This window comes from Bombina bombina, chromosome 7 (genome assembly GCF_027579735.1).
Source record: "Bombina bombina isolate aBomBom1 chromosome 7, aBomBom1.pri, whole genome shotgun sequence".
NCBI classification, from domain to species: Eukaryota; Metazoa; Chordata; class Amphibia; order Anura; family Bombinatoridae; genus Bombina; species Bombina bombina.
Window position 1 is genome coordinate 261,478,263 of NC_069505.1, and position 17,030 is coordinate 261,495,292.

Consider the following 17,030-nt stretch of genomic DNA (forward strand, 5'->3'; position numbering starts at 1 on the left):
GCTCCCCTCCATGGTGCCCTTGCTACTGGCTGTTGGGCTAGTGCTATGGTGCTTACTAAGCCTTCCCATGGAGCTGCTGCCGACCCCTAATGAGCAGGGTGGAATACATTAATGTAAAGGGAAGGACTCAAGCACAGGCAGCCAATGTTGTGTGCAGTGTCCCTCAACAGGTGCATCACGCACATTAACATTTATACTAAAACTCAGTTCAACAGCGCCAGGTAGATTGCCCTTCTTTCCATTTTACATTTGGCCCAATAAATAACTTGCTGATAATTAGAATGTTAGTTTAAATTACTAATAAATGCATGTAAAATGGCACAATTTAAAATGTAGCAACTGGTTTTATTTTATTACAGATTAAATAAATATATATATATATATTTTATTAGATAAATTTAGCTTAACATGTCTAAAATTTTAGCCGGCTGGTGCACCCACTAAAAAGGCCATGGGGAGAACAGAGTGTGTATGTGTATATACAGTGTGTGTGTGTATATATATATATATATATATATATATATATATATATATATATATATATATATATATATATATATATATATATATATATATATATATATATATACATACATACATATATACATACATATAGTCGTATGCAAAAGTTTAGGCACCCCTGACAATTTCCATGATTTTCATTTATAAATAATTGGTTGTTTGGATCAGTAATTTCATTTTGATCTATCAAATAACTGAAGGACACAGTAATATTTCAGTAGTGAAATTAGGTTTATTGGATTAACAGAAAATGTGCAATATGCATCAAAACAAAATTAGACAGGTGCATACATTTGGGCACCACAACAGAAATATTGCATTAATATTTAGTAGAGCCTCCTTTAGCGGAAATAACAGCCTCTAGACGCTTCCTATAGCCTGTAATGAGTTCAGTTAGGTTTGATGGTTGCTGAGCATGGACAGCCCGCTTCAAATCACCTCACAGATTTTCTATGATATTTAAGTCTGGGGACTGGGATGGCCATTCCAGAACATTGTACTTGTTCCTCTGCATAAATGCCAGAGTAGATTTTGTTTTGGGTCGTTGTCTTGTTGAAATATCCAGCCCCGGAGTAACTTCAACTGTGTGAGTGATTCCTCAACATTATTCTCAAGTATCTGCTGATATTGAGTGGAATCCATGCGACCCTCAACTTTAACAAGATTCCCAGTACCGGCACTGGCCACACAGCCCCACAGCATGATGGAACATCCACCAAATTTTACTGTGGGTAGCAAGTGTTTGTCTTGGAATGCTGTGTTCTTTTGCCGCCATGCATAAGGCCCCTTGTTATGAAAAAATAACTCAATCTTTTTTTCACCAGTCCACAGCACCTTCTTCCAAAATGAAGCCGACTATTCCAAATGTGCATTTGCATACCTCAAGTGACTCTGTTTGTGGCGTGTGTGCAGAAAAGGCTTCTTACGCATCATTCTCCCATACAGCTTCTCATTGTGCAAAGTGTGCTGAATTGTTGAACGATGCACAGTGACACCATCTGCAGCAAGATGATGTTGTAGGTCTTTGGAGGTGATATGTGGGCTGTTTTTGACCGTTCTCACCATCCTTTGCCTTTCCGATATTTTACTTGGCCTGCCACTTCTGGCCTTAACAAAAACTGTGCCTGTGGTCTTCCATTTCCTCACTATGTTCCTCACAGTGGATACCGACAGCTTAAATGACTGATAGCTTTGTGTAGCCTTCCCCTAAACCATAATGTTGAACAATCTTTGTTTTCAGGTCATTTGAGAGTTGTTTTGAGGCCCCCATGTTGCCACTCTTCAGAGGAGAGTCAAAGAGAACAACAACTTGCAATTGGCCACCTTAAATACCTTTTTTCTCATGATTGGATGCACCGGTCTATGAAGTTCAAGGCTTAGGTAGTGCTAGGTAGTTACAGGTATTCAAATCAACAAAATGACAAGGGTACCCAAATTTATGGACCTGTCTAATTTCATTTTGATGCATATTGCACATTTTCTGTTAATCCAACAAACCTCATTTCACTACTGAAATATTACTGTGTCCTTCAGTTATTTGATAGATCAAAATGAAATTGCTGATCCAAACACCCAATTAATTAAATTCATGGAAATTGTCAGGGGTGCCTTAACTTTTGCATAAGACTGTATATACTGTATATATATATATATATATATATATATATATATATATATATATATATATATATATATATAATATGTCAGGACAAGTAGATTATAATGAGGGACAAGTAGATTGGTCTACCACTTTAGTCCCGTGGACAGGTAGATTTTTTTTTTTTTTAAATCTCCACACCCCTTGTGTGTAGCATGCTGTAAGGCAGGGTTCGGAAAAAGCTAGGTATCAGGAGCTCATTGAACATTAGGTTTTGGCTCTTTGGATTAGAACTCCCTTCCAGATGTAACCAACAGCATATACAATTTAGGTTGGTGCGGCTTGATACTTTCTAGGACTTGCAGTTGTGAAACACCAATTTAACTTTTATTGGGTGGCCAAAAGTTTCTGGCTCCTATCTATGGGCTGGCTCCTAGATTTTAAACAAATTTATCAAGCCCCGCTGTAGGGTCAGTGTTCTGAGTCAAGCACGGTAAACTCCAATCTCCAATAGAAAAAGAAAAACACACAATTATCAAAGCTACAGGAAAATCAAACACAATAAATAATGAATGTACATTATATATATTTTTATTGTTTTATTTTATTTGAACATTTTATGGGTATTACTTATAGAGCTTAAGTTCCCTTTAATATTGCTCCCACACAGTTATCTATTTGTAACTTCTCATTGAGGACCTGATACTAAAAACCTCTCTGATCAGGTGAGATATTCTAAAATGATCCTTCAGCACCGTGAGATCCCTAGTGATGCATTTCAATATGTGAAGGAGAGACAAGCCCAGTGCAATAAAGGGCTGCATGATATGACAGTTCAGCTGCATTTACACTTAGTGCTTTGTATTTTATATCACTTTACAATTCAGATGGCATTTAATTACATTTAAACTTTGCACATTCTATTTTGTATGTTATTTTGTATTCAGCAGTGTATTTAGGATTGTGATTTTACAAATTCTGATTATGCCTTCACAGTTTCTGTGTAACTTTACCAAATTAGGCTCATACTTTGTATATTTATGTGTATATGTTACAAATTAGATTGCACTTCTTTAAATTAAAAAACGGTCAGCTTCAGTTTACCACAGAACATCATTACATTCTATGGCCCAGATAATCAAACATTCTCTAGTTTGGAGATTATAGTGCTGACTTCACAGGGGCAGAACTGACTGAATTTCCGAGGAAAAGGGGAGGAACTGGGAAATCCCAGAGAGATGCCTTCCATAGAAAGTAATGAAGCTTTCTGGGATACAAAATTTCACAGGGGAGAGAGAGGGTAACTGGAGAACCCCTGGGGTTGATATAAAGGCTATGTTTGCATCAATTCCAAATCAAACAAATGTTTTCACTACAATTTAACTTGCTTTTGCCTATAGTTTAGTATATATTACTTTTCTGTTAGTTTAAATAAGTGTATTGTGAATGTTGAGAAAACTTCACCTGCATACAGCTGGCAAGACAAAATCAGTGAGACCAGCTTGTTTAAAATGCTTACAAAATTTCACAAGACTGGTGAAAGAGATTTAAATATACCCAGGGAACTGCCTTGTCCCTCCAAGTTTCAGGAACTGTCAGTTTACAATGGAGAAAATACAAAGTGCTTTGCAATTTGCAAAACATGCACAAAAATATACAAAGTATGATCCTAAGTTATTAAAGTAACACAGAAACTTTTAAAGCATAATCAGAATGTGTAAAATCATTTCTAAATCAAAATTTTAAAGTATTAAAATACAAATGAGAAAGTGCAAAGCTTAAATGCAATAATACTGAAAAGACCCAAGCTGAAGTGTAAAGTAATATAAAATCTAATGCATAAAGTAAGTGTAACAAAACTCAGTCTCATTTATGCAGTTCTATATTGCCCTGGGCTTGTCTCTGCTTCACATACATAAAAGAGATCTTGCCATGCAGGAAAGTTCAGCTCTTTTTCTTTTAAAAATTCAGTCAATTCAGCCTCTGAAGCCTGAACTACAATTTCTCTCCAAGCTGGAGAATCTTTGAATATCAGGGGCCTGGATATCAATTAGTAAAGACAACACGTTTACTAAAATAAAAAACATCATTCTGCATTATAATTAGTTTATTTCACAAAACAAACATAAAAAGTTCTGGGAAAAGTACCACCTGGGCATGGGATATGTCAAGACAAAGCAGGGACTATTAATGTTACAGTCATAGTTGTTATCTATAGAATAACTGTGGATCTTTTTTGTGAAGTCTGTTCACGGACATAATGTAAACCAATGACAAGAGCATTCAGATTTGAAATTTATCTAAATATAAAGAAACCTAATATGTTAAACTATTTTTTATTTCACACTTATTATACATACATAAAAGATTTAAAATATATTTAAGCAGATAATGTAGAAATATAATTATCTCCAGCACACGCGCAGGTTTGCCAGCAAAAGTATTAGTCATAGAAAATATAGAATATGGAAATATAGAACCAGCAACCATCATATTCAGCATAACAATGAGCTCTCATTCTTCATTATGTAAAATTATTAGTTTAATAAACATGTAGGTGTCTGAGTTTCTCAATATTAAATAACTTTATATAAAGAAATGAAGAGTAACACAAGTGTTGAAAAGGACTTTACTCAAACACCTAAGAGCTAATAATTCTTTATTAAAAATTATTTTCTGATTTCAGCTGCAATATAATGCTTGTACAAGTCTCACTTTTAAGACTTAAACTAGAACTATTTTTTAGAGATAAAGCTAGAACTGAAACCTACTTAAGTGGAAGAAATCCTTTGGGGTGGTGGTGGGGGGGGGGGTTACACAGCATTTCATGTAGAGATGGTAAGAATATTTTTTTTTTTTTAGCTAAACAGTTGGAGATGCTAATTTCCAAAACATGCCTGCCGAGTCAAATGCCATGTTTTTAAAATGGCAGACTGTGCCCTGACTTAACAGCATTTACTGTAGGGCTATTAACCAAAACATCTAAAATCAGAAGCAGCATATAATGACCCAGTTGTAATGTCAAGTAAGATTACCAGAGGTCTGCAGTTAACACCTACATGAAGTGTTTTCTCAGTCAATGATCTGCATACAGTGCCTGCAGCAGATAAGCCGAAAACCGTTCTAAAAGTAAAGCCGCATTCCATATTGTCAGTTCAGAAGGGATATTGTTGTAGTATATTCTGTTAAGAGAAATAATAATGCATTTCCAGTGTGATATGCTTTCTTCAGATCTCTCTGTATTATAATACTATCACGATACTGTTTATAGCAGAGAATGCAAGTCTCTACTACAGTTTATAATGTCACTTTTCAGTAGCACTGAATAAGGAAGAGTCTGTAAAACAGGAACAGATTCCTGACAAGTGTTTATGAATCTTCCCAAATTATATTTTGTTTTTTTCTAAATGTGCCATATTGGTTCCTTAACAACTCTTAGGAGTTACTTCAGGGAATTCTTTATATATTTCCTGGGTGATCATTTTGTCCATCTGGCAGTGAGGTCCTTCCTCCTCCTCGGATAAGATGCGTTGTAGCACTCCATGCAGATCTTGCTGGCGGTGCAAGTGCTGGAGGTAATCGGTTGAGCGGATGATGGCGTGCATCAAGGAGAGATATTCCATACGGAGCTATAAGGTAAAAAACAATTAGTCACGTTACCATCTGATTTCTGCTATGGTAAAAAATAATTTGCCTCAGTCTCAAAGATTTCTTTATTTTCTTTTCAACAAAAAATAAGACCAATCACTAAACTGAAGAATCTTTTAATTCCGTATCACTTAACAGATTAAGTTAAAAGGTAAATTTAAGATAGCATTATGTCTAATACTTAACTTCTCGTTGCACCTGTGACTAACCTTATCGCCAGGTGAAAGGTCTGAAATCTGACGCACAATTATGTCAATCATAACCATCATGTCCGAATGATAAAAAAGGTTTGCAGTGTCCCTGCTGGCAAAGATATCCTGAAGGATCTTCAAGACTGAGGGTGGAGGCTGTGGTTGATGTTTAAAGATACAAACTGGGTCGTCTAATGATACAGAAAATAGGACACATTAAAAAGCATGATCAGCAATGTATAAATGTGTATCTTTGACACTGTATGATGTGATCAGAGGTGACGCGATTCAGAGACGGCACAACAGCCAGTTTACTCACCTCCCCTGTTGAGAAGTAGCAAAAGTTTCTCTGTAAACACTTTGACATTAGGGTGTTTACAAAGGCTTTTCATAATCACATTATTAGCAGGAACTGTGAATAAGAAAAATAAAGTATTTGTTAAAAAGTTGAAATTTAAACTAAATAACTAATAAGATCAGTTACAGGAGGTTAGCGGGTATTTACCTGTGCTTACTAATCGATATAATCATGGCACCAAAATGTCAGGATTTCTATACTGATCGATAACCACTGGCGATAGTATTGCTACCCAGTAAGAATTTTACAGGCATGGATGGCAGGGTAAAATATCACTATTCTTTAGTCGGGGAGAAAACTTACTAGTCCACTCGATGTTAAAGAGATTAAAGGAACACTAAAGCAGTGCTTGACAAATATGTATTAAAATTAAGAGACAGTAAGAATATTCAGGAACCATGCATATTTTTAGGAGCTAGACAGGTGGTTTCAGGATCCTGGGTTTGTCGAGCCCAGCACCAAAGTTTAAAGTAAACTTTCATGATTCAGATTTTAAACAACTTTCAAATTCACTTCCATTATCAAAATGTGCACAGTCTTTATGTGCACACAGAGTCACCAGCTCCTACTGAGCATGTGCAAGAATTCACAGTATAGGAAGGGTAAGGAAAAAAGAACTAACTTTAAAATATGTCATAAAAAACTTCTCATTTAAAATTCAAACTAAGTTCTTTTGCATTGTCTTTTTGTTATGTAATTGTTGGTTATTTAGTTATACTTTATTTAATGATTCTTTTAAAAAGCTAAATTGTTTACTCGTTCACTGCAATTTGCTACTTGTCTAATGGAAATTTCCAGCCCAGTGGCCAGTACTTTCAAGGTCAATGTGAATAGTAAACAAAAGCAATAAAGGTTTTTACTAGGGTCACATTTTTCGAGTGGAAATCTAAAACGTTACAAAATCGATCATTACAAATCTGTTTTAATTTTCTTTTAGCATTGTTACATTATTATAATTTATGCTAATTAGAAATGCTGTCATCCCCCCCCCCCAAAAAAAAAATGTGACAACCTTATTTGGTAACAAGGCAAATTAAATCATCAAAACCTGAGCTTAAGAAAAGGTTTATAAATCACTGCAGATGATCTAAATGACTTAATTACAAAAGGACTCATTTTTATTTTAAATAAAATGTAAACCAATATTGATAGAGACATATAGACATCTTCCAATGAAAGTCACCATATTTATACAGTAAACATGTATAGACAGTTTCTATACAGGAGTCAGAGGAAAGACAAAACATGTATTTAAGGAACACACCTGGTATGTGCAGATTAAAAGCAAGAAGCACATTAAGGAACAGGTCTGGAAGCTGCTCGGTAATGTCAGAGGGTAACCCGTCCTCAATCACATCCAAAAGGAACTGGACAAACTGGGAGTTCAGATGCTCTAATCAGAATAAAAGTAAGAAGGTTGTATTTATATTTACAGCTGATGTGTATCATATACTCTGAGACATGTCTGGGGTTATTGACTGTGAGGATCATTACATTAACATATGTCTCGATTTGTATATACAATAAAAACAAATGCAAGAAGAGAGAGTTAAAAATGCCCAAAGGAGAGAGACAGAATGTTCTACCAGTTGGAAATGCTGGCAGATCTATAGGTGTTTTTCATAGCTATACTCTAGCATTAAAGCAGCCTGGTCACATCACTACACATAAGGCCGGAGCTATATAACTGCATTGCTGATGCAAAGAATTCAAACTAAAAGGATTAGACTATTATCGTACAGACACAGGGACCTAACTACATGGTACACTAAAAAACAAAATGCATGCTTACCTGATAAATGTCTTTCTTTCCGGATATGGAGAGTCCACAATGTCATTCAATTACTAGTGGGAATATCACTCCTGTCCAGCAGGAGGCAAAGAGCCCCACAGCAAAGCTGCTAAGTGTCACTCCCCTACCCATAATCCCCAGTCATTCGACCGAAGGGAAAAGGAATAACACAAAGGTGTAGAGGTGCCTGAGGTTTAGTAAAAAATGAATGTCTTAATAAAGGGTGGGGTCGTGGACCCTCTATATGCGGAAAGAAATGTATCAGGTAAGCATAAATTTTGTTTTCTTTCGTAAGATATGGAGACTCCACAATGTCATTCAATTACTAGTAGGAACCAATACCTAAGCTAGAGGACACAGAATGAATAGGGAGGGAGAACAAGACAGGCAGATCTAAACAGAAGGCAACACCGCTTGAAGAACCTTTCTCCCAAAAGAGGTCTCAGTCAAGGCAAAAGTATCAAATTTGGAAAAAGTATGCAGAGAGGACCAAGTTGCAGCCTTGCAAAGCTGTTCCACAGAAGCTTTATTTTTGAAAGCCCAGGAAGAGGAGGCAGCACTAGTGGAATAAGCTGTAATTCTCTCAGGAGGCTGCTGTCCAGCAGTCTCATAAGCAAAAAGAATCAACCAGAGGGAAAGAGAAGTAGAAGTAGCCTTCTGATCCTTACGCTTTCCTGAGAAACAAACAAACAGGGCAGAAAACTGGCGAAAATCCTTAGTCGCCTGTAGGTAGAATTTTAGAGCACGCACAACATCCAAGTTGTGCAACAGACGTTCTTTATGAGAAGGATTGGGACAGAGAGAAGGAACAACAATTTCCTGATTAATATTTAAATCCAAAACTACTTTAGGAAGAAACCCCAATTTAGTACGAAGAACCGCCTTATCCGCATGAAAGATAAGGTAAGGCGAATCACACTGCAAAGCCGAGAGTTACAAAACTCTCAGAGCAAAAGAGATCGCAATAAGAAACAAAACCTTCCAAGACAGCAACTTAATATCTATGGAATGCATTGGCTCAAATGGAGCCTGCTGCAAAACTTTAAGAACAAGATTAAGGCTCCAAGGAGGATCAACGGGTTTAAATACAGGCCTGATTCTGACCAGGCCTGACAAAAAGATTGAACATCTGGCACATCCGCCAGATGCTTGTGTAACAAAATAGATAATGCAGAAATCTGACCTTTCAGAGAACTGACTGACAACCCTTTCTCCAGACCTTCCTGGAGAAAAGACAAAATTCTAGGAATCCTGACCCTACTCCAAGAGTAGCCCTTAGATTCACGCCAATAAAGGTATTTACGCCATACCTTATGGTAATTTTTTCAAGTAGCAGGCTTGCGAGCCTGGATCATGGTCTCAATGACCGACTCAGAAAATCCACGCTTAGACAGAACTAAGCGTTAAATCTCCAAGCAGTCAGCTTCAGAGAAACGAGATTTGGCTGGAGGAATGGACCCCGAGTCAGAAGGTCCTTCCTCAGAGGCAACCTCCAAGGCGGTCAAGATGACATCTTCACTAGGTCTGCATACCAGATCCTGCGAGGCTATGCAGGAGCTATTAGAATTACCGATGCTCTCTCCTGTTTGATACGAGCAATAACTCGTCGAAGGAGTGCAAATGGAGGAAACAGGTAAGCTAGACCGAAATCCCAAGGGACTGCCAGAGCATCTATCAGAGTGGCCTGAGGATCTCTTGACCTTAAACCGTACCTTGGAAGCATGGCGTTCTGCCGAGACGTCATCAGATCCAACTCCGAAAGTGTTTGTCTAGAAAGGCGAATCTCAGGAACTTGCGATGATCCCTGTGGATGGGAACATGAAAAGAAGAATGGAACAAATGCTTTCTATTTTGAAGGACGGTACCCTGAGAAACTTGTTGAGACACTTTAGGTCTAAAATAGGTCGAAAGGTTCCCTCTTTTTTGGGAACCACGAACATATTTGAATAGAATCCTAGACCCTGTTCCCTTACTGGAACAGGAACAATCACTCCCAGGGAGGAAAGGTCCTGAACGCAGTTAAAAAATGCCTCTCTTTTTACATGGTCTGCAGATAATCTTGAGGAGGAATCTGTCCCTGGGAGGGAAAGTTTTGAATTCTATTTTGTAACCCTGAGATACTATGTCCACAGCCCAAGGATCTGGGACATCTTGTATCCACGCTTGACAAAACAGGGAAAGTCTGCACCCCACTTGATCCGATCCCGGATCGGGGGCCGACCCTTCATGCTGACTTAGACTCAGCTGAGGGTTTCTTTGATTGCTTCCCCTTATTCCAAGATTGATTGGGCTTCCAAGAAGACTTGGACTGTTCCTGCTTGGAAGAGGGAGAGTAAGATTTTTGACCTTTGAAGTTACGAAAGGAAAGAAAATTACTTTGACGTCCTTTAGGTCTGTTCTTCTTGTCCTGTGGTAGAAAAGACCCTTTTCCACCAATAATATCAGAAATTATTTCTGCCAGACCAGGTCCAAACAAGGTCTTACCCTTGTAAGGAAGCGCAAGAAGCTTGGACTTGGAGGTAACATCAGCTGATCACTGTCTTAGCCTGCAGGGCTTTGTGGCTAAAATCTTGAAGCCAGACATCTTGGCTCCCAGTCTAATAACTTGCATGTTAGCATCAGAAATAAAGGAATTGGCTAGTTTGAGAGCCTTAATCCTATCTTGGATCTCCTCCAACGGAGTCTCTACTAAAATTGATTCAGACAAGGCGTTGCACCAATAAGATGCCGCACTGGCTACTGTGGCAATACAAACTGTAGGTTGCCATTGAAGACCGTGATGAACATACATCTTTTCAAATAAGCCTCAAGCTTTTTGTCCATTGGATCCTTAAAGAAGCAGCTATCTTCTATAGGGATCGTAGTTCTCTTAGCCAGAGTAGAAATAGCCCCATCTACTTTAGGCACCATGCTCCATGAATCTTTAATGGAGTCAGCAACAGGAAACATCTTTTTAAAGACGAGAGGAAAGGTATCCCTGGCTTCTCTGATTCCTTGGAAATACAGTACACAAAGGTGTTCAAGCTTAAATCTGAAGTTTACTTCTTCAGTATCAGATGAAAAAATAATACTGTCTGAATCTGAGATTTCACCCTCAGAGGCTACCGACGTATCCTCCTCAGACTTATGAGGGAGGGCAACCTGCGTAGCAGTAGGTGGAACAGAAACCTTACTATCTAAATGTCCAATTTTCCTCTTGTGTTTTCCCAGCATAGGGAAAGCAGATAATGCAGCAGATACCAGAGAAGATACCTGTGCAGCAAAATCTGCAAGCAAATAAACTCCTCTAGGAGGCTGAGAGGAACTGCAGGGCACTGTATGGGACGCCATAGAGGCTTAGGACATTTGAGGAGAAAGCTGTGGCATTGCCTGAACAGCATCATCCTGAGAGACATTGGGCTCAGAGGGTAACAATTTATCTTTAAATTGAAGTGTTCTAGCTAAGCATGCAGCACATAATTGCATAGGCAAAACAATTTGTGCTTCAAGGCATAACAAGCATTTGTCAAAAGACACAGAGTCTTGGTCCATGCCCATAATACTAAATAAAAAATTCCCCAAATAGTAGATTTTTTTTTTTTAAATACACTGTCACTTTGAGAATTTTTAATACCACAGTCGCTTAACGTTATGCAAAAATTCTTTCAAATGATAAATCAATCAGGCCCCCTACACCTCAGGCTGAGGTGCCTTACCGTAACACTTATACACAATTTGGCTGCCAGAAGTCTCTAAAACGATCATATAGTAGATTAACAGTGAAGAAACTGAAATTCAATGACATGGCTCCTCTCCGTGAATATTCGACAGCAGAGAGAAGTCACATGACCGGAAGAGAGAGGAAACTATGCAGCAAGTAAACGCACGTTTCCCTCTGCCCTCAACACCGGAGCTTAATTTACACAAACGCTCAAGCAGTCTGTCAGTTAGCCTGTTCTAGCTAAGCAAGCAAAGAAAACCAACTGCCAAATGTTAAGTTTATACATAAATCCCTGTATAAAACATAAGCCACACACATACTAAAAGTGTTTCAACAAAATTAGCCCAAAGAGGAAAAACGTCCCAATAAAGGGAAGATAAATCCCTAGTCTCAACATACATAATGTGCCTGCCCACTGCCAAGGAAAATCCTGCATAAAGGATTTTAAAAATGTCCCCATCTACTGCATATGACATTCTTCTGAAGTGCAAGTCTCCAAGGCCTAGAAGACAAAAGCACTTACCTGCAGTCTAGCTGTCCGGCAGGAAGACAGCTCACAAGGCGTGAAAGGACACATACTCCTTGCAGAGACCTGTAGAAAAAGAAAGAATAGAGTAACTCTGGCTTTTTGTACCATGGGCAGCAATGTGTTAGGAAACAAAGCAAGGACTACCTCACAACTTCCTAACTGCTTAACAGCCACCACTACTCTACTGAAGAGACTGACGTGGACTCAGCTAAACCCAAACCCTTGCTTGAAGGGAAAAGTAAAAAAGGAATTAATTTCTTCAGACACCAAACTTCACCTCCTCCATTGACAGAGGCAAAGAGAATGACTAGGGATTATGGGTAGGGGAGTGTAACTTAACAGCTTTGCTGTGGTGCTCTTTGCCGCCTCCTGCTGGCCAGGAGTGATATTCCTACTAGTAATTGGAATGACGTTGTGGACGCTTCATATCTTAGGAAAGAAAGTAACTTATATTATACAACAGAATGTAAACAATTTTTCAGCAAATACTACACTAGACAATGCGAACATGACTGGTATTAGCTTGTACTATACCAAACACTGTTATGGTGATGAGCATTAGCTTCATATATGTCATAATGTAAAGATGATGTCAGCGTATACTATATTACAGAATATGACTGAAGGTTTATACTGCACCACAAAATGTGATGGGAATGAGTATTAATTGCTTACATATTGCAGAATGTGATGGTGTATAGTGATGCACGTGCATCCTGGTGATGGTGTATAGTGATGCACGTGCATCCTGGTGATGGTGTATAGTGATGCACGTGCATCCTGGTGATGGTGTATAGTGATGCACGTGCATCCTGGTGATGGTGTATAGTGATGCACGTGCATCCTGGTGATGGTGTATAGTGATGCACGTGCATCCTGGTGATGGTGTATAGTGATGCACGTGCATCCTGGTGATGACACAAGTGGTTGCAAATAACTATGCTATGAACATTTATCAAGACCTGTATGAACCATAACAATATTTCTCTTTCCTTATTTGAGTTTTGCAATTCTTTAAAAGGGGCTTTCTCGTTTAATACAAACTTCCCTTGGAAACTGTGTGCTGAGTCCCCTCAAAAAGGTTAAACACATATACAAAGTTACACTTAGAATCGGCAACACTTAGGCACTACCAAGCAGAGACATTGGGGAAAACTGATCACATGTACTTTATGTGGCTTTACTCAGGATATCCCAAGGGTTTTTTATGGGGAGTGCAATGCGCATGCATTACTGTTTGTTAAAGGGACAGTCAACAACAAAATTGTTATTGTTTAAAAAGATAGATAATGCCTTTACTACCCATTCCCCAGCTTTGCACAACCAACATTGTTATATTAATATACTTTATAACATTTAAACCTCTAAATTTCTGCCTGTTTCTAAGCCACCACAGACAGCCTCTTATCACTTGCTTTTTTATTAGCTTTTCACAACAGGAGACTGCTAATTCATGTGTGCCATATAGATAACATTGTGCTCTCTCTTGTGGAGTTGTGCATGACACAGCACTAATTGGCTAAAATGCAAGTCGATAAATAATAAATAAAAAGTCAGGTGATCAGGGGGCTGTCAGAAGAGGTTTAGATACAAGGTAATCACAGAGGTTAAAAGTATATGAATATAACCGTGTTGCTTATGCAAAATTGGGCAATGGGTAATAAAGGCATTAGCTATCTTTTTTAACAATAACATTTTATTAAATGTGCACACAATAATCTGTAATCGAGCAAATGGCAAATCTATTACACAAGCGGTAAACTTAGCAGACAATATAGCACTTTACCATAATGGTGATAAGGAAGTGGTTCCCCCATAGAGAATATCATTGCCAGAACCAGTGCAGAATAACACATCTTCTGATGCTCTACAAGAAATAGTATAAGTTATTATAAAAAGCTCAGTAATGTAACACTTATTTGCCAGTACTAAACTCACAAGCAGATTTAACATGTGATAGAAAAAAAAATAAGATTCCTAAGAACAGTTATATACATGCAATGGGAAAATCAGCTCAGCTAGATCCTAGAAAGTCAGAGAGTGGTGCATTTTAATTGTATTTCATCTGTTATGGGATAAACCGTAAATACCCGATTTGATGCAATCTGCTATAAGGAGAATTTATTTAATTAATAGTAAAACACTCATGCATTTGAGTCTTGATTAGAATGAAACTCTAATGACATTTTTGAGAGTGACAGTTTATTGTGAGTCCCTACACTGCTTTTATTTCTGTGGTTAGATTAGTATCTTGCATGTGCTTTCATTTTTAAAAAAATATTTAATAGAAACATTACATTCTCCCTTTCACCCATATTGGTTAATAGACAGGATAATGTGACTGTAGAACGTGCTAGAGCTGTAGAATTTGTCAGGAATTCTTTCTGAGCTGCCATCTTGTATCTATGACAGACGCCCTTTAGCACAGTGAATATATCATTTGTGTGTTTATTTAATGGGACAATAAAGCTATATTTAAAACATTCATTAGTCAGATAGAAGGAACCATTGTTTCCTTTCTCACAGGTGCACAATCCTAAGCCTCTCTCAGTAGAACTCTACTTAAAGGCACATGAAACCCCCAAAAAACAATCTATGTAAGAACTTACCTGATAAATATATTTATTTCATAGTGGCAAGAGTCCATGAGCTAGTGACGTATGGGATATACATTCCTACCAAGAGGGGGCAAAGTTTCCCAAACCTCAAAATGCCTATAAATACACATCCCAAACAACTCATACCTTAGTTTAACGTATAGCCAAGTAGTGAGGTGCAAAAAAAGTAAAAAAAAAAAAGGAACTGTAAAAAATTATCTGCTAGATTACGAGTCTTGCGTTAGCCTTAAAAAGCAGCGTTGAGAGGTCCCAACGCTGCTTTTTAACGCCCGCTGGTATTACGAGTCTTGCAGGTACTGGTGTACCGCTCACTTTTTCGGCCAGACTCGAAAATACTGCAAATCCACTTACGTCAATTGCGTATCCTATTTTTTCAATGGGACTTGCATAACGCCGGTATTACAAGTCTTCCAAAAAGTGAGCGGTACACCCTCTCCTGTCAAGCCTGTATTTAAGAGTTTTATGGGCTAACGCCGTAGCATAAAACTCTTAACTAAAGTGCTAAAAAGTTCACTAACACCCATAAACTACCTATTAACCCCTAAACCGAGGCCACCCCCACATCGCAAATACAAAAAAAGAAAAAAATTAACCCCTAATCTGCCAAATCGGACATCGCCGCCACTATAAAAAATATATTAACCCCTAAACCGCCGCTCTTCCACATCGCAAACACTAGTTAAATATTATTAACCACTAATCTGCCATCCCTAACATTGCCGACACCTACCTACATTTATTAACCCCTAATCTGCCGCCCCCAACGTCGCCGCCACTATATTAAAGTTATTAACCCCTAAATCTAAGTCTAACCCCCCTAACTTAAATATAATTTAAAATAATCTAAATAAAATTCTTATCATTAACTAAATAATTCCTTTTTTTAAAACTAAATACTTACCTATAAAATAAACCCTAAGATAGCTACAATATAACTAATAGTTATTTATTTTAACTAGGTAGAATAGTTATTAAATAGTTATTAACTATTTAATAGCTACCTAGTTAAAATAAAGACAAATGTACCTGTAAAATAAAACCTAACCTAAGTTACAATTACACCTAACACTACACTATAATTAAATTAATTCCCTAAATTAACTACAATTAAATACAATTAAATACAATTATCTAAAGTACAGAAAAAAAACACTAAATTACAGAAAATAAAATAATTACAAGTTTTTTAAACTAATTACACCTAATCTAATCCCCCTAATAAAATAAAAAGCCCCTCAAAATAATAAAAAGCCCTACCCTACACTAAAATTACAAATAGCCCTTAAAAGGGCCTTTTGCCCCAAAGTAATCAGCTCTTTTACCTGTAAAAATAAAAGTACAATACCCCCCCAACATTAAAACCCACCACCCACACACCCAACTCTATTCTAAAACCCACCCAATCCCCCCTTAATAAAACCTAACACTAACCCCTTGAAGATCACCCTACCTTGAGAAGTCTTCACCCAAACGGGCTGAAGTTCTCAACGAAGCCGGGTGAAGTGGTCCTCCAGACGGGCAGAAGTCTTCATCCAAGCCGGGCCAGAAGAGGTCCTCCAGAAGGGCAGAAGTCTTCATCCATCCGGCGCGGAGCGGGTCCATCATCAAGACATCCGACACGGAGCATCCTCTTCGTTCTTCATCCAACGACTGAATGAAGGTTCCTTTAAATGACGTCATCCAAGATGGCGTCCCTTCAATTCTATCAGCCAATCGGAATTAAGGTAGAAAAAATCCTATTGGCTGATTGGAACAGCCAATAGGATTGAGGTAGCATTCTATTGGCTGTTCCAATCAGCCAATAGGATTAAAGTTCAATCCTATTGGCTGATTGCATCAGCCAATAGGATTTTTTCTACCTTAAGCCGATTACTTTGGGGCAATGCCCTGCAAAAGGCCCTTTTTAAAGGGCTATTTGTAATTTAGTATAGGGTAAGGCATTTATTATTTTGTGGGGCTTTTTTATTTTATTAGGGGTATTAGATTAGGTGTAATTAGTTTAAAAAACTTGTAATTATTTTATTTTCTGTAATTTAGTGGGGTTTTTTTCGTACTTTAGATAATTGTAGTTAATG

General features: G+C 37.8%; 1 protein-coding gene across 1 annotated transcript in view; it reads right to left on the reverse strand.

Moving 5' to 3' along the window:
* Nucleotides 1-2,694: 2,694 nt before the first annotated feature.
* The window catches only part of NCKIPSD (NCK interacting protein with SH3 domain), a gene marked incomplete in the record, with an annotated part of 293,113 nt that continues 278,777 nt past the window's right edge, over nt 2,695-17,030 (reverse strand). Inside the window, 5 exon segments of the mRNA XM_053720732.1 lie at nt 2,695-5,748; nt 5,977-6,149; nt 6,278-6,370; nt 7,581-7,709; nt 14,124-14,204. Of these exon segments, the coding sequence (XP_053576707.1) occupies nt 5,545-5,748; nt 5,977-6,149; nt 6,278-6,370; nt 7,581-7,709; nt 14,124-14,204 (680 nt within the window).